The sequence below is a fragment of the Chelmon rostratus genome, chromosome 18, assembly GCF_017976325.1.
Source record: "Chelmon rostratus isolate fCheRos1 chromosome 18, fCheRos1.pri, whole genome shotgun sequence".
Classification (NCBI taxonomy): domain Eukaryota; kingdom Metazoa; phylum Chordata; class Actinopteri; order Chaetodontiformes; family Chaetodontidae; genus Chelmon; species Chelmon rostratus.
The window spans coordinates 22,571,062-22,593,808 of NC_055675.1; the positions used below are offsets into that span (position 1 = coordinate 22,571,062).

At 43.3% G+C, this 22,747-nt stretch overlaps 2 protein-coding genes across 2 annotated transcripts; one reads left to right on the forward strand and one right to left on the reverse strand.

Moving 5' to 3' along the window:
- The first annotated feature begins 1,365 nt into the window (after positions 1–1,365).
- Positions 1,366–1,812, forward strand: uts1 (urotensin 1). The gene has a single exon (XM_041959190.1). It carries the CDS (start codon positions 1,366–1,368, stop codon positions 1,810–1,812), a length of 447 nt encoding a protein of 148 aa, XP_041815124.1.
- Positions 1,813–5,626: 3,814 nt separating this feature from the next.
- On the reverse strand, positions 5,627–21,648 carry trim54 (tripartite motif containing 54). The gene is made up of 9 exons (XM_041958605.1): positions 21,398–21,648; positions 20,587–20,765; positions 17,638–17,818; positions 13,793–13,888; positions 13,412–13,645; positions 11,463–11,485; positions 9,228–9,352; positions 8,594–8,674; positions 5,627–6,112 (listed from the first exon to the last, which is right to left on the reverse strand). The coding sequence occupies exons 1-8, from the start codon at positions 21,587–21,589 to the stop codon at positions 8,607–8,609; spliced, it is 1,098 nt and encodes a 365-aa protein (XP_041814539.1). The 5' UTR covers positions 21,590–21,648; the 3' UTR covers positions 5,627–6,112; positions 8,594–8,606.
- Positions 21,649–22,747: the final 1,099 nt, after the last annotated feature.

Consider the following 22,747-nt stretch of genomic DNA (forward strand, 5'->3'; position numbering starts at 1 on the left):
CTTCAGCACCGCGGACAGATCCCACATTCACTCCCCTTTTTCTTCTTTTAGCTCACAGCAAACAGTCCAGTGTCTAAAACAAGTCATCTGGCTGGACGGAAGGAAGTGACAACGTTTCTTTATAAGGCAGCTGGTCAAAAACGAAGAGTTGAATTAACTCACTGATGTGAGAAGAATATTAACAGTGTTTGATTGTGTTTTTTCTCTTGTTGCATCACTCTGGCTTTTGATCCACAGGCGCTCACCTCCATCCTTCATGTAAAACCTGCATTAGGTTGACTGTGATAACAGGTGTTATTAAATCTCCAAACTCAGAATTCAGTTCAGATTCAGAATGACTTTAAGTCCTTGAAGGGAAATTTGGTGCAAGTTTCCAAACACAAATTGCACCAATTCATTCACATTTCTAAAAACAATCAGGGAATATGATCAAGGAGAGAAGAGTTGATCATTTTATTCATGATCCCTTCGAACCTGAAGGGAACTTTCTGAATGACTCACCAACCTCAGAGACCCCCTGGAGCCCCCTCTGGGACGACCCTCACCTCAACCCGCATAGCAAATAAAGCCGAATGATTATTTTCTGTCGATGGCAGCATCCCCAGCTGTCCCTCGGGACTGCACTGCCTTGTGGTCTCGATACTTGTCCACTTTCCAAGCCGCTCTCTGTGCTCGCATTGACGTCAAAGCGGCAGGCTGGATGTATAAAACCCTCCGTCCTCACAGGGGCTCTTCAGACTCGGCTCCGACCTGAGATCCCAGCGGCCGACCGCAAAGTTCAGCTGAAGCATCTGGACGGAATAACGTGAGTACCTGCCTCCTTTACTTCCATTTGCAGTGTGAAGGTGATGAGTTGGATATTTGTGGTGGCCAGAACACGACAGGTGGAAAGAGACGGTGCAGGCAGATCAGCATCATCTCGACACGTTTAGAAATCCGAGTTTTTATTCTGTTTTCTGTTAAATTCAGCTGATGTCGATGAGAACTTCTCATTTTTGAACTTTTTAATCAAGTTGAATCTGCTTAAAAGTTCAAAAATCTTCTTATCTGCTTTTCTTGCAGGAGATGGATGTAAATTTTAAGATGATTCACACAAACAGGCAGCTCTTCGTTACAAAGGCCTGTTTTAAGTTTACTGGAATTAGAGACAGATTGCATGGTGAAGATCTGCAGAAATTAAATGAACTTTGACTCTCAGCATAAAGCTGATTGACTTCATTAACGATCATTAATGTCTGACTGAAAAAAAAAACTGCAAATGGCGCAACAAACAGTGTTTAACGTGACTGACTGTTCACATTTTCCTGATGATTTTGTGATGAACTGTCTGCATCTCCTCTCACTAAATACTTGTGCTTGCAGGACATGAAGCCAGTCCCCCTGCTCCTGCTCCTCTGCTCGGTCCTCCTCTCATCGCACCTCCGCCCCGCCGCCGGCAGACCGCGCATCCCTCCCGGCTGGCTGGATGGCAGCGGCCGCCTCCAGACGCAGCAACTGAACGAGGTGCTTCTGAGAGCGGCCGCCGCCGGGGACAGCACCGCCTCGGATCTGCTGGGCGACAACATCCTGAGGTTCCTCCAAAGCAGGAACCCGGACCCCCTGCGGCTGCTCCCACCTGAGGAGGAGAGCCAGGAGGAGGAGGAGGAGGCGGTGAGGACGGCGGCGCAGCTGCTGAAGCGGAGCGAAGAGCCGCCGCTGTCCATCGACCTGACCTTCCACCTGCTGAGGAATATGATCCAGATGGCCAAGATGGAGAGCCAGAGGGAGCAGGCTCAGCTCAACCGCAAAGTCCTCGACGAGGTCGGGAAGTAAAGCTCCATTTTTTAAAATGCCTCATTAATATTCCAGACCTCTGACGTTAGTTGTTGTTTGCGCGCCTGCCTTCTTCTCCACAGCATTTTACGCACAAATGGTGCCAATTTACGCGTCACAGCATCCACGAGTAAAATGTAAACTAAGTGTTGTTTAAAGACTTTGTTGGAAAATATGGAACCGGACTTCTCAGACCCCCTGTCCCCCCGGCTTCACCCCACCCTCACCTCCACCCTCACCCTGCTCGCACACACTCCCCCCGCTCTGGACTTTTGGAAACTGTCGGGTCTGACTGGATTTCACTTTGACATTTGGACAGATTTAATCTGGATACGAGCAGCGCTGTAAATGTTTTGATGCTTGAAGTGAAAATGACACGTTACTAAACTAAAAACACGACCTGCACTAAATATTTAATTTGTTAAATTACAGTTTGGCCAAATGATTAATTCTCAAGCTGCGTCTTGATATTTGATGATGCTTTGTCTCTATAGGCTCCTTGTTCGCTCCCACATTGTCGGTGGGTCAGTTAAAGTGATGACTTGTGCCACAATTCATGAGGAACATTAAAAAGGTTATTATGACTCTGCAGGATGTATAATCAACTCTGATCAAACTTGATGGAGCTGGTGGGATTTGTGTGAAAACGGATCTGAGGTGGAGGGAAAGTTCTGTTTTCCATCTGAGGCGTCAGCTCTCATCTCTTTTTCATCCCTTTAGTTTCAGGGGGAGCACTAACACCTGTACTGTATCACCTGTAGCATGCTAATCTACAAAAAAAAAGAAAAAAAGCTTTATTTTACTGTAAACATTAATGTCTGACACCGATCACATGTCTTTGTTTTAGCTAAAGAATAAAAAAGCTTTTTTTGCCATTTATATTTTGTAATAAAAAAGTTTGAAGTAAAAATCACTGCTTTTGATTCTGTTACTGTGCTGATTATTGTATGATGATGATGAAGATGAACAACTTTTTCTCTTTCGCTGAGTAATAAAAAGACCTCGTGGGTGCAAATTTGGACGATTTTGGAGTCAAGTTCTGGCCTCAAACACACACAGGCAGCAGTGTGTATTGGTCATTTCTGAGAGCTTAAAGATGAGGGTAATCACACGTCTTCATCGTTCTGTGTTATTGATGCTGGACGTTGACGCTGTGCCTCTCTCAGGCTCACTGATCATCGCTCCCAGTTTGATATCCTTCCAGCTTTTCTTGCTACATTATTTGCTGCCTCGGTGTGAGGCACTGCACTTCTTCAGGCTTATTGATTATCATTGCAGATTTTGGTCTCCTGTAGCCGTTGACCGTTCCTGTCTGGACCCGCGTCACCGCAACCAGACCGAGTGTCATCGACCTGTGAGTTGCCCAATCGTTTGTTTGTTGATGACCTGCTGTTGTGATTGAATCTTTCTAATCAGGTATTATTAAGGGCAATGTTAGGGAATCCTGTTCTGAGCTGATGTTTCTGGTCACTGCATCCATTGACTTCCTGTAACAATCCTCACTTCATGTGGCCTTTTGGTTACTGTGAGATACAGAATAGAAATTAAATAAAACCCACCTGCTCAAGCAGACCCACTGCCGGGCTGCAGAACTTTGATAAAACACAGTAACTGCAGCCACATCTGAGTTGTCGTCACTCTCGTCTGTCGGCTGAAACTTATCATCGCAACAGAGAAAGAAAGAAAGAAAGTCTGAAGAGAGAAAACAAGCAGCAGTCAAAATGGCCACCTTCGTTTCTGACTCAGTCCAAACTGTGGGTGTGTTGGTGATTCTTCTGCCAGATCACCGTGTGTGTGTGTGTGTGTGTGTGTGTGTGTGTGTGTGTGTGTGTGTGTGTGTGTGTGTGTGTGTGTGTGTGTGTGTGTGTGTGTGTGTGTGTGTGTGTGTGTCCTTGGAGCAACAGTGGAAGTTTTTAACCAACAGACTGGGGACATTTTTGGAGTGTGAGGACATTTTGTCAGAAGGTTCAGACCTGGTTTTAAGGGTTATCTTAGAATGAGGGTGTAGCTCTGATTGTTGGAGTTATGGTACGGGGGGGTTGGAGAATGCATTGTGTCAGATGTCAGGGTCCTCACTTGTATAGCAGAACAGGAGCATGTGTTGGCATGTGCTCTGTCTCATTGTGCTTCACCGGCACTGCTACACATCACTCTGCAGATCAAAGAAATGACAAACCTGCGTGTCACCGTGCTTTTAACTCTGTTAATCTGCAGAACTCAGAAACAGGAGGGGGGGGGTTAGGGTTAGGCGCAGACATTCTCAGTGCAGCGATTTACTTCAAAAGATTTCCAACGTAACATGACGCAAACTCGGCGACTGAAACGGCTCGTGGCTGAGATTACTGAGGTTACGCTGCTGTTGAAAACCTTTAAAGTTGCAATTTTTCATGCATAAAGGAAAAACACATAATTTATAGATTGACATTCCCGTCATTTCTCTACATCCTAGACTTCGTTTTGAATCCCACTTTTCCAAAATCCCAGAATGCAAAAGAAGAAGACCGTGTTGTATCTCAGCATTACAATGTTTCCATTGTGAAATAATGAAGATAACATTTAAAATTAATATATTTGAATTTAGTCAACAAAAATGTAACAGTGGCTTTAACACACAGTATAATTGATTTATTTTTTTTTTTAAATATACAATCTGAAAAGTCTCCTGGAACATAAAGTTTCAGACTTCACAAGCCAATCAGACGTGGCTGCTCACATTTTTCACCAAAATACGCCGACAGGTGACGCGCTGGTGTATTCACAAAACCCACAAACTGTAAGAAACTATCAAATTACACAATGAAACAAAGACATAATAATTATATTCTAATCACAACTGCGATTTCAGAAAGTAAAAAAAAGTTATTTCACAGGAAGGAAAACATGCAATCAGAAGGAATAAAAGCACAATTATGAAGAATAAAAAAATAGACATATGTGTAATACCTCTAATACAACTTTTCTTACCTGTCCACCACACCCCAAGCCCTGATGTCCTCCACCCTCCTCTTCACACGGTTCAGACAGGATATTTTATTATTGATAACAAACGTCACGAAAAGACCAAAAGCTCGTCTCTGAGCTCCAAACCCACCGGTTCATCGGCCCGTCGTGCTAACACCAACATCAACATGCTAGCAGGTATAATGTTCGCCATCTTGGCTTAGCATGTTAGCATGCTAACATTTGGTACTCAGCAGCAAGGTAAATTTCACTCAGAACCAGGACAGATTTATCATCTGGGCTCCATGAACGTCTGAGCCGAAGCTCAGGGCGATCCGTCGAATAGTTGTTAAGATATTTCATTCTGGAGCAAAGTGGTGGACGGAGCAACATCCAAACATGACTCACGTGGGAGGAAGCATTTTGCGTTTTTTTGGGACTATTTTCAGCCGCGGATTAACACACATTTGGTGCTGTAGTGGGTATTTACAGGATCGTTGCTCATTGGTGTGTTTTTAGTAGTTTTTGCAGAACAGTGGAGGTCTGTGACACGCAGGAATCAGATGTATCAGGCTTTGGATGCACAGACGATGCTTGTTCGAATGTTTTTTTGATGGGATTGTTGAAGTAGTGTCAGGAAGCCAAACCGTAACGAGTAACTGTCCATATGGATCCGTTTATTTCCTGGTCATGCATGCACAACATCACAAAATCCACCTAGTGGTGTTTGGGAAGCCCCACTCTTTCAGTTTGACTTACTGCTCACTTCTCCTGCATTAAAAACACGATTCACTCGTTCACGACACAGTTTGAGCATGAATTGACAAAATAACGTACGTCCAGTTAAAAATGAGTCGACTCTCAAAGCTTCTATTTTATGGACTTTAATCCTCACATTGTTTTTTTTTTTAATTCATGTGAAAAGATTTATAAAACTGTCAAAATGCAGAAACTGTAGTCTCCTTCAGAAGCTGTATGAGGGCTTTAAATCCTGAAGAAAGAGGCACACATGAACAAAATCTTCTACTTTCCTCCCACAACACACAACACGGAGCTAAATCCACTGCATACGTTTCCTGTGAGCTTTACATGGAGAGATATATTTACACACAATACGGCGGCTTTTTCACTGAACAATGGCAACAATGTGGGAGGCAAAAATCCAGCCAAGTCAGTGTTCCTGCATCGGGCTGCTGCTGCTGATGGATAACGTATATGAAGGTACGATTTCGATCATTTCTGCTGTTATTTTCCTCATGTTGTCTTTGTCGTTTCACTCTGTGTGGATTTCTTCCAGAGGATTATGGTAAACCTCTATTTCCGTCCCCGTGTTGGATTTCCTCCGGACTGCAGCAGGGACCTGGAGTAAAGAACAAAAGATGAAATATCATGAGATCGGTGTCATCATCCCACGTCTAAACAACCACCAGCGACTCGCGGGCCGCTCGGCCTGATGTACCCACGCCGCGCAAACGCAGCACGGAGGAGGAGGATGCTGCTGTTGCCTTTGAGTCAGCGTGGATGCACCGATGCTGTCCCCCTCCTGAGAGGATGAGGGGAATCCTTCGCTCTCTGCAGCTCTCTTTACGTAAGTGCTCTCGTTAGGGATGATTTCACACGTCTCTGTACGATACACAGTGAGCTGCTGCTGCTGCTGCTGACTTCAGACTCTGCACATTTCCAAATATTACAATTAATCAGCAGAGCAACAAGAACATCTATGAACAGGCTCTGACACGTTGGCACTGCTTCACTTTGACAGCTTTAGAACTGAGTGTCTGCACTGAGCCGAGCGTCACTTTTTTGACCACTTGGGGGCATCAGAAACAAGTTATGAACACAACGCTGACAGGTCAGCTTTCACGTTGATGTGACGAACTTGTTGGAGCTGGAGTTGTGTTTCTGGCAACACGATGAATAGACATCCAGTGTTCTCTCTCTTTTAGCTCTGTTTTTGGTCTCCACCAAGTCCTGAGGGAAATATCTGGCTCTTTAGCTTCAGAGGCTGCACCATGTTCAGCAGCTAGCGGCTAACATGCAGCATGCAGAGACGTTTATAAAGACATTACAGAGCAGTGAGGGTGAATCAGTGCAGGTCAGACAGCAGAACACCTGGATGAGTCAGTTTCAGGCACTATTTCTATTATTGATTCATCCGCTGATTATTTTCATGATTAATATTCATCATTTTGTGAAAAAAATGTCAAAAAATTGTGAGAAAATGTTAATCACAACTGACCAGAACCCAAACTGAGCTTTCTCATGTTCAACCAACAGTCCAGAACCCAAAGACTCTTCAGGTACTCTCGTTAACGACAAAGACGAGCAGCCAGTTCTTTTTAATGTCAGCAGCTGGAACCAGCAGCATCTGATAAAACAACTGGAACAATGAATCCACTAATGTTTGCAGCTCAGACTGGAAAACCTTTTAACATCAGGACATTTCAGCATGTCAGAATGTCATTTTGTGAATTCTGTAAAACAGTTCTGAGATGTTAGAAATCTGTTTTCTGTTTTCACACGTAAAATTTGCATGTTAATTTATTTTAATAGTGACAGATATCAGTACTCGTTTTCCATGAGTAAAAATAACAATTACAGATATTTACAGTTGAATTTCTACGTTTCCACATTTCAGATATGTGGGCATCCCATCATTAAAGTAGCACAGTGTTTGACTTTTGAAAGGCCACCTCATGAATATTCCTCAAATTACTACATTAATTTAAGTTTTGTCATTGAAAACATCTATAATGACATTTGGACTAGTGGAAATTCATGTTTTGATAATTCTGAGTAGCTTTAAACAGAACTGAAGATATCTCAAAAATAATTTTCCATTAGTTTTAGTCGTATTTCAGTTATCTGCGGTTCTTCATATCTGAAATTACATTCTTAATACTTTACAGTTTAAAGTTCCAAGATGACATATTAATAATTTAATTGGATGACAGATGTGTCCACTTGGGAATAATAGCGTGTCAAAATTGAATATAATATATTATTATACAATTATATAACCCTAACCCTAGATATTTGAAATTGAGTTTGAATAGAAGTCAATGGTAAACACTGACTAGTTGAAATGAAGTTACAGAAGTCTATGATGAAGATTTGTTTGAGTTGTTGACCTGATACTGATGAGATGTTAAAATGATTCACAGCAATCAGGCTATTAGGAAATAAGTGAATTATAATTATTATATAAAGAACTGCTATATGTTTACAGCCAATGTTAAAATATATTTTTATTTATGTTCTGTTGGACACATGTTTAGCTATTATTATTATTATTATTATTTTATGACACAAAGTGCTCAAAATAAGTTTGCAGGTTTGAGAATGTCCAAAATAATTTACCCAGTTTGATTTGAACTGTTTGAAACCTGTCTGTGGTCACAGGTGCTCTGTGTGATGTGGACGGCCTCCATTAAACTCCACCTGCTGATGAAGACCATGGGGTGCACTCGAAATCTCCAGGAAAAAAGCCAGTAAGTGAGATTTAAACCTTTTCTGTTTGGTCTGAGTTGTAGTGGAGGGGAGACATTTCTCTGATTCAGGACTAAACGATCAAATTAAATCTAATGTCATTAATATTTATTCGTCCCTCAAACTAAACATCATGAGGAGGAGACGAGGCCGCAGGGACGGCCCTCCTAACCTCGAGCCCCGGAAGCTGAATAACTAATGTGAGGCGTCTGACACGTCCTAAACCAAAATCAAACACGCCGCAAAGCCTCGGAGAAGCGAAAGCCGATCGATTCGTCAATAAAGGTCGACGGGGGGGTTCAGAGCACAAACAAACGTCTTCTGTCGAATCAGTGCTGAAAACAACAGGTACCTCTGGTTTAGACTCAGAATCTGGAGCAGAAGTCTGACTCTTCACCTTCCTCAGGATCTTCTTCTCCATCATCTCCCTCACCTGAAGACACACAGACACACACAGCAAACAGAGCTATTTAAACGTGCGTGTGATGGGGGAGTGGAGGCCTCAGCTGTGGGCTGTTCACTGACACATTCAGGGTTTGTTCGTAGATTCAACACCTCAGATTTAAACATGTTTTTTACTTTTAGGAGTCAGTTTTACTTCTACATTTTAGTTTTTGTTTAATTCAAATTCAATTAATTCAAAAAAGAGGGGAAAAAAAAAGACAAAATCGATCCAGAGAGGAAACATCAGCATGAGCATGTATGTTACTCTAAAAATGGCTTCAAATAATAATCAATTATGATCAACAGATCCGTCCATCACCTTTAGATCTGATCGATTAATCAAGAGCAGCCATCAGAGGCCGTGAAAACACCCCACTTACGTTTTTTGACGCTAAATGTCTGAAAAGCAGTCAATGATCTTATTGATTGATCGACTGATTTCAACCAGTCCAGTGTCCGTGTGACACGTGAGGAACTGTTGATCGGCGCGTTGCCGACGAGCTGAAATAAAACTCGTCACGTCGTCACGAAAGCAGTCGTACCGCAGCAGAAGTCCATGTTCATCAGCATGACGGCGAGCTCGTCCGTGTCGAGGACCAAGTGACTCATCCTCTCATAAGCGAGCTGTGGACGCTGCGTGTTCGAGGCCCTGGCTGCGGCCGCCATTCTGTGACACACACACACACACACACACACACAGATTAGTTTTGGAATTTTGGAAATTTGTGTTTGCTTATTCAAATTTTTAAAAAGCCTGCTCAAAGTGCAGTTTTTGAAAACCTGCATTTCAAATAGGCAGCTCGGTTTAACTGTATTTTCCTGAATGCAACATGTTTTCTGGCTCTGCAGCGTTTGAATAAAATCAGACACAAACGCCATCAGGCATCGTTTGATTCGGTCTGACTGACAGCTGAAGGTTTGCTCTCAAAGTTTGTAATACAACACACACTCACACACCTTACAGCCTTTCTAGTATTGATAACTTCTACAGTAAATGTTTAATGAGGCAAAGTTGCTTTTCAGAGCTTATTGATCTTAAATCAAAGGCCATATTGGCTCCATCCCTCCACGAAGCGAACACACACTCAGAGATCTGCGTCTCATGTGGCCGATGGGTTTTGCTGTTTGCATCTCCGGGCAGCAGGTTGATCATCTGCTGCAAAATGTAAACGAAATGACTAAACGTCTGAGTCAGAGCTCAGGACTGTTCAGAGGAGGCGGCGCCGATCCATAAACCGCACTCCCCTCGACACAGATGCCGGTCTGAAGATCAGGACTCGACGCGTTTTCAGTTTTCTGTTTGGAACACAAAACCAGTTCAGCTGATCTCATTAACGTCAGTCAGCTTCCACTCGTTTCTAAAACATTTTAATTGACATATTTGCATAAGCGATGCATAACTGATCAGTTTGCAGAATGTCTCCTGTGCACATCTTTAACAGAAAGCAAGCTGGGTGCATGAGGTCTGAAGAGACATATTGCATTATGGGAAATGCAGGATGGGAGTTTAACTCATGATCATCGCTAGCTCTGGTTCTTTACTTTCTACCCCCTACCCCAGGCATGTCCAAACTATTCCATAAAGGGCCGTGTGGCTGCAGGTTTTTGTTCCAACCAAGGAGGAGCACACCAGGCCAACCAATCAACATCAAGGGATCATTAGTTATCAGCTGAAGACTGAGATCAGCTGATTAATTGATTCCAGCCTGGTGTGCTCCTCCTTGGTTGGAACGAAAACCTGCAGCCACACGGCCCTTTATGGAATAGTTTGGACATGGCTGCCCTACCCGAACCAGGGTTTGTATTCCCACCCCGCTTTTATTGGTGCAGTTGGTGAGAGGCAGGTGCAGATGATGGTAGTGTGGCAATCGGCAGTTACATGTGGCATCTAGGCCTGTGGTAGCATTGTAGCAGCTAACAATAGCTAAAGCGGTGGTAGTATGATAGTATCTTAGCAGTTAGCATTGGCATCTAGCAGTTAACATTAACAGTATAGGTGAATCTAGCTGTATTGTCTTCTTCTGTTCCTCTTAGCAGGTAGCGGTTAGCATTTAGCAGTAGCATTAGCTAAATGGTAGCATCGGAACTGTATTGTCTTCTTCTGTTCTTCTTAGCGGTTAGCATTAGCAATAGCTAAATGGTAGCATCGGTACTGGCCACTACCTGGAGCATCTCTGGGTCAGTTGAACGTGGCGGTGCTGTTTGGATTGTGTAGGAGCAGTGTGAACTGGCACTAGGGGGGGTGACTCTGGGACGCCGGAGTTCACCGCCTAACCTCCCGGAGGTGTAGTGGGACTAAGTAGGCGAAACACTGTTGAAGGGAGGTTTCCACCTGATGACCCCCAGAGACGTGTTAGGAATCACTGCTCTTTGGCAGGTATAGAGGCAGATTAGAGCTCCAAGGTTCTTCACTGAGAATGAATCCTCTTTTTGAGCACAAGTATCTTGTGTTTAAATTAACAGATGATTAAGACTGAAAAATCTGTGATGTGAAATTGTGAAAAATGTACTAACTCACAGGAGAACTCTCGTCACGATGCTGCATCACTGGATTATTATCACTTCATGTTTAAGCAGCATTTTAATGTTGACGAGGAGCTAATTTCAACGACTTTATTCACTCTTCTGTAGTTTAACTTGCTGTATGAAAACGCTTTGTATTTTAGATTGTAGTTACAATTTAAAGGGTTGTACTTTGCAGGTTAGAAGTAAATAAAGTCAGTAATCGGTCGGTTAGTGGAGACAGTCAGCAGCTTCAGCACAAACACTCCACTTACTTCTCCAGTAAGACGTTGGCGCTCTGTGAGAGTGAAGAGGACAGACAGGAAGGAGGAAACAGACAGAATTAATCACATTGTGCTTCGATTCTCTGAGCCAACGACATCTGTCAGAAGTGTTTGTCACAAACGGTGGCGTGCAGAATAAAAACATGATTTGAAGGAACGCTGCCAGCTGCCAGGTCGACCTCGCGGTGTTTACTACCTGCTTCCACTCGCTCTATCTTCTCCAGCAGCTGCTTTGGCAGAGGATGAACATAAAACAGCAACACCTGAGGCGCGCGCGCACACACACACACACACACACACACACACACACACACACACACACACACACACACACACACACACACACCTTCCTGTGACGCAGAGTCGTTGCATCAGCGGTAACGATGCTGAACTTACTAACAACCTGTTTGTGTCTTCAGGGCTGAGAGGGACTGATCTGAGGTCAGACCATCCAGCTGTCTGCCGCCTCGTTTAACTTTTATCACGCCTCACTAAACCCCAGAAAAGGTAAGAATGTAGTTTTTAATAAACTGGTACCTGTTAGTGTGCTGCTAGCGCTGCTTCCTGAAAATGCAAATTAGGGCTGTGATTAATGATTATTTTTCCATTAATTGTTTGGTCGATTAAACGTCACAAATCAGCTGGAATCAGGACGTGGAGCTTGAACCAAAGGTTGATAAATCACTTAAATTACAAATCAAATATCACAGTTGTTGAGATTTAGTAATTAATTGACTATTTAACCAATAATATAAGCACAACACCAACATGTGACATGCCTGACTGACACTTTTATCAAAATGTCATGAACGAAGTTAAACAGCAGCCAAAAGGCTTAAAGTCACATATAAACGGTTTGTTGAGCCCTTTTTTTTTATCCCTAATTCTGTCGTTTCCTGTTTTACTTTGAACAAATTCTTCAAAGTTAATGAATCCCCTCTAAGCGAGTGCTGCAACCCTCCGGTTTGTTCCATCATCACACCATGAATTTTGTGGGAATGAATCCAGTGCAGTGAAAAGTACAACATGCTGCTTTCCAGGCAGCATTACTCTTAATAACTGCGTAGCAACGTGGAAATGGGAGAAATTTTGTGCATTTTTTTTTGTGCAGGTGTTGAAATTAAAGTTTATCTCACTGTGGTTTCAGATATGCTTCTATTTGTGGCACATAAACACATAAAGTTCAGTGTTTCATGCAAAGATTTCCTGTTTTACTGGAAGTAAACGTCTAAAACAACATTTCTGTGTGGAAACTGCTGGTGTACACTGCAGAGACCGACCAGCTCTGCATTAATGCTGCAGGTGTGTGTGTGTGTGTGTGTGTGTGTGTGTGTGTGTGTGTGTGTGTGTGTGTGTGTGTTCAGGTGTGCGGCAGCAGAGATCCAGCTGTTCTCAGGGGGTTTGTGGACGCAGATCTTTCATGGTGGATCATGAAACCTGCGGCTCAGGAAATCTCCACGGACAGAGAAAAGAGGTGAGTTTGATCCAATAAAAACTGCTGCTGCTCTGGTGTCACCTGCACGTTTAGCATGAATTAAACGTTTAGTGCATGAGAGCGTCAGACTGTATTGATCTTATAATGGGAAGCCTGAAATTTACAAAGCCGTGGTTCCCAAACTGAGGTTCGGGAGCCCTAAAAGGGCCTGCGAGGTAAATCTGAGCGGTCTCATGATGATTAGCTGGATAGAAAAGCAGAAAATTATATCTGCACTTTTTCCACAATTTTCTGCCTTAAATGATCATTTGACCTCATTGTGATCAGAAAAATACATATTTTATAAGCCTGATCATGAAATAATCAGCTGTGATTTACCTCAATGGAAGCTCAAACTGAATATCCAAACTAAAATCTAACGCACGATTAAAAGGAGGCTCGTCTGCCCGTCTGTCCAATCACATAGCTCCACCTGCGGCAGCCAGCTGATCTAACCGTCACCCACCTGTATAAACAGCGGCATGTGCTGCTCCTCCATCGTCTGAATGGCCGACTCCACCAGCGTCACGGCGGCCTCCAGGTCGTCGCCGTGCCGACGAATGAGAGCTCGGACGCGTTTGAGTTTCTCGTCCTGCTGTTTGGTGATCAGCCCCACCAGCTCCCGCTTCCGCTCCTCCAAGATGGCCACCAGGGCGTCAACGTGGTTGGCCAGCTGCTCTCGCTGTCGCCTCCCGTTCTCCTGAGGTCAGAGAGGGCGGAACGCGTCACGAGAAACGCCGACTCATCGACATGCAGGATGTTAGGCTGAGGTGTAGAGAAATATCACATCAGCACTCACACAACAAACGCTATGACACAGCAAGGTGTGTGTGTGCGTGTGTGTGACCTCTGTAATGCTGCAGACTTCCTCCAACTGAGAGATGACCGCCTGGATGTGGTCGTTACTGGCGACCAGGATGGCGATGCCGTCGCTCAGCTCAGCCTGCAAACGTTCACAACACGAGGTGTGTTTTCTGTCGCACTCAGTCACAACCCTCAGAGAGCAGCTACAGGTTCTCCTTGATCAGCCTTTTAGAAACGCTAAATGCTTCACACGACAATTATCACAACATTTTAAGCGATGGTCAAATAATAATGAGACGATAAGAAATCTCTGCAACACCCTAAAATAATAAAGTGCAACTAGACAATTCCGGCGCCGCCGAAATTTTGACAGTGGCACGAGGGGGCTGCTGGTGTTAACTATACCACTGTTTCTCAAGCCTGGTCCTGGAGTACCACTGCCCTGCATGTTTTAGATGTATCCCTGCTCCAGCACACCTGATTCAAATGAATGGCTCGTTATCAGGAGAGCAGAGCCCAGTAACGAGCTGAGCATTTGAATCTGGTGTGTTGGAGCAAACCTTACATGGAGCAGCAGAGCAGGGCAGCTGGTGCAAGATCCGTCTTTATTTAAATTTGGTGGGGGCTAACCCTTTAAAATTGAACTTTGACGAGAGAAGAAAGGTTTGTCTACAAAAAGATCCAAAAATTATGTGTCTCCTATTCACCGTTTGGATTTTACGGCAATTTTAGAAAAAAATTTCAGGCGATTTCTCACTGGCTCTTTCACTCTAACTGATGAGGTCATCCACTCTAGGGGGAGAAATTCTGACTCTATCGCTCTTTGAGCTATAGAGGCTGAAAACATAAAATTTAATACAGTGTTTCATACAGATTAGTGAATTGGTTACATAAAGAAAAAGTTAATTAAACCAGCGTGAAACATGAACATTAATTACTGCTACACAGCTAAATTATTCGTGAATGTATTTCACATCTGCAAGCAAATGTGCACATATCAACTCACCTATAGATGGCGCTACAGACACAAGGTGGGTTTCAACCACAGGTTAGTGGTCGTAAGTCTTCATATTACCAGGAAATGAATTCGTGTGTGTCAGTAAACGAGTGTCTCTGCAGAAGCAGATTAAACGCTGGGTTGAGGCATGCACTCTGAGCTCAGTAATTCTGTCACCACCTAAAGCTCAACAACATGAGTCACCGGCGTGCATCTGCTTCCAGTATCAGATGACATCACGCTCATTTTTAGAGGCCGTTACAGCGTCTGTGCCGTTTGAGCGCCGTTTAAAGCGTTATCAGTGTAACGAATGTTCTCACGGGCCGAATTAAGTCGGCCGCTTTTGTCTTTCAGATTAACCTTTGGGCGAAGATGGAGGATCAACAACTTTCCTGAACCTCATCTAAATTTCAGATGAGTGAATCAGAGACAGAGTGAGAGATGGAGAGGCCGGCGCTGAAATGTCAACAAAGCCAACTGCTCGATAACATGCCGGACGCCGTCGCTGCCATCTGCATGACAACACTGCTGCACTTTGTGTGACTCTGTGTGAACAAATGACTTAATAAAGTTTTTTTTTTTCCATGTGATGTGTTTGATGTCACATGTCTGCTATCACAGCGACTACAATATTTCCCTCTCTCACTCTAGTGGAGTTGAAAACACAAGTACAAATACTGCATGGCTCTACATACTTGGCTGCACAGAGAGTACTATACTTTCAGTACATACTTTGGCCTAAGTAAGATTTTCTACTTAAGTAAAAGATGTTGATCCTCCTTCCAGGTGTGTGTAGGTGTGTCCTTGCTTCTGTGGTTACATACAGCATGTATCTGTGCAGCAGGGCTGGGGTTAGGCGTTGGCACTGAGCGGTAGGTGGTTTGTGTCGGTGTTCTGCTGTGGTGCAAAAAGATACGAGAACAAAAGCTAGAAGAAGAAAGACTTAAAAATAGAGAGAGAAAAAGCGTGTAAGATAAAGGCCATCATCCCTTATGAGAAGTCCGCCCACATGCACTTTCTGGAGAAATGTTCCAGTTCAGACGATTGATTGTCAAGTGGAGGGAAGTGAGGTGGAGAGCAGCAGTGTGGAGCGGGGTGAAGTAAAGTGAGGTGGAGTCAAATGGAATGAAGCGAAGATGAGCAGAGAGTGAAGTCGACTGAGTTATGTGGTGTGAAGTGGGAATGGATGGCATGAAGTGAAGCTGAGTAAAGTGATTTGAACCAGAGTGAAGTTAATTGAAGTGACGATGAGCAGAGAGTGAAGTCAACTGAGTTATGTGGAAGAAAGTGAAGTGGGGTGGATGGTATGAAGTGAAGATGAATAGAGAGTAAAGTTGACTGAGCTATATTGAAGGAAGTGAAGTGGAGGTGGATGGCAGGAAGTGAAGCTGAGCAGACTGATTTGAACCAGAGTGAAGTTAATTGAAGTGAAGATGAGCAGAGAGTAAGGTCAACTGAGTTATGTGGAAGGAGGTGACGTGAAGTGAAGTGGGGGTGGATGGCATGAAGTGAAGCTGAGTAAAGTTAAATGAAGCCGAATAAAGTAAAGATGAAAAGAGAGTGAAGTTGACTGAGTTATATTCAAGGAAGTGAAGCTGAGTGAAGTAAATTGAACCAGAGTGAAGTTAAATGCAGTGAAGATGAGCAGAGAGTGAAGTCAACTGAGTTATGTGGAAGAAAGTGGTGTAAAGTGAAGTGGGGGTGGATGGCATGAAGTGAAGCTGAGTAAAGCTAAATGAAGTGAAAATGAATAGAGAGTGAAGTTGACTGAGCTATATTGAAGGAAGTGAAGTGGGGGTGGATGACTGGAAGCGAAGCTGAGTAAAGTGAATTGAACCAGAGTGAAGTTAAATGAAGTGAAGATGAGCAGAGAGTAAGGTCAACTGAGTTATGTGGAAGGAGGTGGCATGAAGTGAAGCTGAGTAAAGTTAAATGAAGCAGAATAAAGTAAAGATGAAAAGAGAGTGAAGTTGACTGAGTTATATTCAAGGAAGTGAAGCTGAGTAAAGTGAATTGAACCAGAGTGAAGTTAAATAAAGTGAAGATGAGCAGAGAGTGAAGTCAACTGAGTTATGTGGAAGAAAGTGGAGTGAAGTGAAGTGAAGTGGGGTGGATGGCATGAAGTGAAGCTGGGTAAAGTTAAATGAAGTGGAATAAAGTGAAGATGAATAGAGAGTAAAGTTGACTGAGCTATATTGAAGGAAGTGAAGTGGAGGTGGATGGCATGAAGTGAGGCTGAGTAGAGTGAATTAAACCAAAGTGAAGTTAGTTGAAGTGAAGATGAGCAGAGAGTAAGGTCAACTGAATTATGTGGAAGGAGGTGGCGTGAAGTGAAGCTGAGTAAAGTTAAATGAAGTGGAATAAAGTGAAGATGAAAAGAGAGTGAAGTTGACTGAGTTATATTCAAGGAAGTGAAGCTGAGTAAAGTGAATTGAACCAGAGTGAAGTTAAATAAAGTGAAGATGAGCAGAGAGTGAAGTTGACTGAGTTATCTTGAAGGAAGCGAAGTGGGGGTGGATGACTGGAAGGGAAGCTGAGTACAGTGAATTGAATCAGAGTGAAGTTAAATAAAGTGGAGTGAACTAAAATGGAATGCAGTAGAATAAAGAAAAGTTAAATGAAATAAAGGGGAGGGGAGTGATGTGGTGTGGAGAATAAAGTGAAGTGGATTAGAGTTGAGTGATATCACATGAAGAGGAGTTGAGGGAATTGAATTGGAGTAAAGTGATGTGAGGTGGTGGGGTGTGAAGCAGTGGCATGAAGTGGAGTGCAGCGATGTAAGTGGGAGTGAGTTGAACTAGAGGTGAAATGAAGTAATGTGGAGTGTTCTGAAGTGAAGTGAGGTGGGCAGTTAGAAAACATCACCTTGATATTATTACTTGATTCTTTACCTTCTGTGTCATATAGACGCTGCTGAGCGGCGCGACGTCGCACTCTTTGTGTTTTCCGAACACTTTGCACATGGAGCAGGTCGGCGTCTGACAGGACAGGCAGTAGATGTTGATCTTCTCCTCTTCGTGTTCTTCACACATCAGCCGCTGCTGCTGCTGCTCTGGCTTCACGTCCACAAGCCTGGAAGTAGTTTAAATGTATGAAGTGTAAATGGATCATCGAAGGTTCATAAACACCTTTTGGTTCAAGATTTTTTATATTCTCAACTTCTTCAGGCTCATTCCATAAATCAACACATATGGTGCTGCAGTACAGCTGGCTTTCAACTTCTCACCAATATTTTACACAGATAATGAAGTGAAATAAAGTGGAGCGGAAGGAAGTAAACTGGAATGAAGTGAGCTGGACTGAAAAGATGTAGAGTCAAGCACGAAGGAAAGCGGAGCGGCTTGAAGCAGAGTGAAGACGAGTGAACTGGAGTGAAGGCAGATTAAAGTGACAGGAAGTAAACTGGAGTGGTGTAAAGTGAAATGCAGTGGAGTGAAGCAGTGTGGAGCCATGTGACATTTGATCATTGCAATGCCAAACATTTAAGCCCTTAACGCCTATTGTCGCGAATTCACATCACACTGTTTTAATCCACATTGCAGCTGAATCGCGCTGCATTCCTCTAATGCTGGTTTGTGCATCTTCAACACACACCTAGGAACCTTTGCAAGCACTGGTTTCTCGTCGGACCGGTCAAAGTGAAAGAACCCCTGTTCTAATTGTTGTTACAATGTGATGGTTGTGAGCCCATTTTGAATACACAAAAAAGATGTTTTTACTGCATTTAAGCATTGAAAAAAGTGGACATACACTGTTTGTTTAACCCTGTTCTAGTTGGTGAACCTACCTAAATTTATATCAACTGTATGTGCTCCAGAAAAATTAACAAACTCCTCTTAATTTAGGATCAATTTGAAAGCAAAAACACAAAGTTGTTTTTTTTTTTATATCATTCTAAATAAATTCAGGCATCAAGGGGTTAATTATCATACATAAACACACCACTGTCCCACCAGCTTTTCCCTTAAGGACCTCACATGTCACAGTGATACATGGAGGCAGGCGGGACAGGTGTGGTGCTGGTGCTGGTACTGGTACTGGTACTGGTACTGGTACTGGTACTATGAAGCATCCTACAAAGAAAAGCTTATTTAACGGAAGCAAACATTTATGCAATACATGGTCCTTTGTCCTCTGACGTAGGTGTCTCTGACAGAAATGATGATTAAGTAATGATAATTTTTCCACACATCAAAAAATGATGAGACACTACAAGTTACAAAACATTTGTGAACCTCACAGTGAACAATCACATCTATTTTAGCCCACACAGATAATGAGGGGAGTCCTGTCCTTCTGCCTCTAATGAATGCCAACGTGTCTCTTCTTCACCGGTGACTCACTCAGCTTCTATTTTGGAGTGAAAGTGACAAATCGACACCGAGGACGACTTAAATATCACCGTGCAGTTGTAGTAAGTGTGTACATGAAGCGGCTTCTACTTCATTTTTATACACATTTGTGAGTCGCAGTAAACCTCACACAACACAACATATTTTAAATCATGGGCTGGCTGATATCTCATAAACAAAGTAACAAAGCTATGACCAAATTCAGGCCAATAGTGAAAGTGCTGCATATCATCAGCCTGAATTTGGTTGGTTTAGATGCATTGTTGAAGGTATTAATGATGAAAAAGTAAAACTACAACCCTCCTGAATCTCTGCAGCTCCCTGCAGTCACAACTCGGCAGAACACCACAAAGGTCACAGAAGGTAAATAATCATCCAGAGATATTCTGAGCTGAGACTGACGTTATTTTATGACACCTGTCGTGTCTTCTACCTGTTATTAAAAGTCCATTTTGTTTTTTTATTCGGCATTTTAGAAAATCTAACACCAAAAACACGACTTTTTTCATGTGTGTGTCACCTGTGACCACAGTGAAAGCATCAGTCGTTACCTGCCGTGTCATCACTGCACTTCTTCCACCTTTGAATGACATCTATAAAAACTCATTCATTATGTATTTTCATCTGCACCTGTCTAGCAGTTTTCCATACATACACACACTATGCTGAGATACATTTGCTGCAGTTTTTTTTAGGTCTTGTGTTTTACAATAAATAGAAATCTATCGTAGTGAATAAAAATGAGGGAAAACTGAGGAGAAGTTAACCAGTGTGGCATCGTTCAAAGGCAAACAACCATGAATTTGAAAAGAAAATGACCTGTTCATGCTGTTTTCTCTCTTTAAAACTACTGTACATATATATTTAGCGTCAGTTTTAAGTATTGGCTGCTGTGACTTCTTTTTTTAATCAGCCTCAAAATGTTTAACTGCTGTTTGCTCTCAGCTCTGCATAACCATCAAAGAAACGCTGCAGTCAGAAACCTGCAGACGGTAATGGAATACAATACTGCCCTCTATTGGTAGTCACTCATATTACAATAACATGCAGACAGCTCAGACTATACATAAAGGCTTGTCCTGCTAAACCTGTTAGATGCAGCATGTATTTCATGAGCACATAATGTCCTTATATCTATACCTTACAACTACATTATACTGTGTTATAAACCATGTATTGAATTTTATTATAAATCCTAAATGGGGGGATTTAAGTAACGTGCTGCTCCTTTTTCTTCATATTGATTTCTTACCTCATACCCCCCTCCCTCCTGCACACACATACGTTTGGGACTCCACTGACATGATGCACTCTCTAATCCCAACTTTAACCTTAACCTAATTTAAACCCAAACCCTAAAACCATGTCTTAACCCTCAAAAAGCAATCTGGACCCGTGGGGACCTGCCATTGTCCCCACAATGACAGGAAGTCCCCACAGGTTGGTGTGCAGTCATGTTAAAGTCCTCACAAAACCACACCCACTCACCTGGAGGACTCCTGTCGTCTGTAGAGGTCTATAATGTTCTCCACCAGCAGGTTCCTCTGCAGACCAAAGACTCCATGGCGGTCCAGGACCACCTCATGGCGGCACGACGGACAGCGAAACCGACTGCCACTGACCGCCACGCTGGAGGAGCCGCGGGACTGCCACAGGGGGTTAGCTGACTGGATGAAGACAAGAGCAAAGTTTAAAGGCGCTAACTGAGTTCAGGTTCCATAACCAATGAAGAAAAAGATGCGAAGAGTCATCATTTCTTCCTGTCACTGTTTCACCTGACAGCCTCAACGTCATTACTCGTCTCTTTGCGCCACGTTCGTAGCTGCTGATAGCTGATATCTGTAGTCTAATCCCAGCCTGAGCTGACATTTTGTGACAAGCAGTTTCTTCTCTTTGCTGAGTGTGAACGAGTTGATGCTGAAAACCAGTAAGCATCGATCATGACATGCAAATTAAAAAATACAATCACCTTAATGTCAAACTGAAGCCAAACAGATCTTAATTTGTCTTAATTTGCTCCATCGTGTTTCTCGTGGTGTGTTTTTAGCCATATTTTGACAGAAACGTCAGTCTGGAACACACTGATCACGTGGCCGGACAGCGTGGAATTGGATTATGTGGCTAAAGAGGATTGAGAAGTTTCTAAAGGCATTTTGATCCTTTGCAGTGAAATTAAGTCCATTCATCCATTATAACGTGTGTTTAGCTTGGATTACCGTATCCTGAACTATCCTGTTCATTTGAGGTAATGGAGGATGCTTGAAATGGTCAAACGAACAATCCTGTAACAGCGTCTCACCTGGAAGATGTCGTTGGCACACTTGCGGCACAGGTTGTGCTGGCAGGGCAGGATGACCACGGGTTTGGAGAACATCTCCAGGCACACCGGGCAGATCAGCTGCTTCTCCAGGTTCTCCATGGCGGCTCCTCGGCCGGCGCCGGGCCCAGAACTGCCTGCTGATGGAGGCTTGAAGCCCAGCGTGAAGCTCATCACCTCCCGGGGCGGCGAGTGAAAGGTCAGAGGAGACAGAACAGGCGGGGAAACACAAGCTGGAGGATATTCAGGCTATTTCTTCAATTCAACATCCACACATTCAGTCTGGACTTTTTCTACTCTCAAAAAAAAAGTTGCTGCAGTTTTTAGTCGTATTTTCTCTCCGTCTTCTGTTCCGGCTCTTACAAAGTCTCCTACCCCAGCTGTCCATCCCTTTACCCTCTGCCAGCTTGTCTAACCCCCATGTAAAGACCCTCCCATGCCCCTGTCTCAGTCCCACAGCAGCCCCGCTGTTGACTGTTGATATTTTTAGCTGCTCAGTTTGTTCTGGCTTGGGTTACTGTCTAAACTGCGTTCCACAGCCGGAGCATCGGAAAGTCCGGGCGCGGCGCAGGATCACGGCAGGAGTCAGTACCAGGGTTTGTACGAAGTCTGATACTTCAGAGAGGATCCCGGTGGCATAATGCAACCTCTGGCCGCCATGTTTGAGGTCATTAGCACTTCAGCATAAACAGCTCGCTCTATTTCAGACGTCTGTTTGTCACAGCAGCTTTCAGAACACGGAGCTGTTGATGAGAAACGTTTGGTTTGGTTTTGTTTAGCTAATTAGAGCTGATCTTCTCCTGGTCCAGTTAGTGCATCCTTTAGTCTTTGAGATCGGTCAAAGTCAATCACCTGCTGGTCCTTTTCGACCTAAACTCAACTAAAAACAGCACAAAGTCAACATATTTAATGTTTGAGCTCATCAGCTTCATTGATTTTTGTAAATTTCTGCTGATTCTGAATCTGATGCAGCAACATGTTTCAAACAAGTTGTGACAGGAGCAACTAAAGACTGAGAAAGATGTGGAACGCTCCAGAAACACCTGTTTGGATCATTCCACAGGTAAACAGGTTGATTGGTAACAGGTGATAGCATCATGATTGAAAGGCTCAGTGGTTCACAGCGAGGATGGAGCGAGGGTCAACACTTTGTCAACACGTGATTGGATAAAGAGATTAATACCTGGAAACTGTTGTCAGGAAACAGTTTGACTGGAAATGATTGATTCTGGTTTATTTCTGTTTTATTTACAGAGTCCAGACTGTTTTGGAGTCAGGGTTGTATTTGCTTGTCTGCTAAATTTGCTTGATTTGTTAAATTAGTTTACTGGT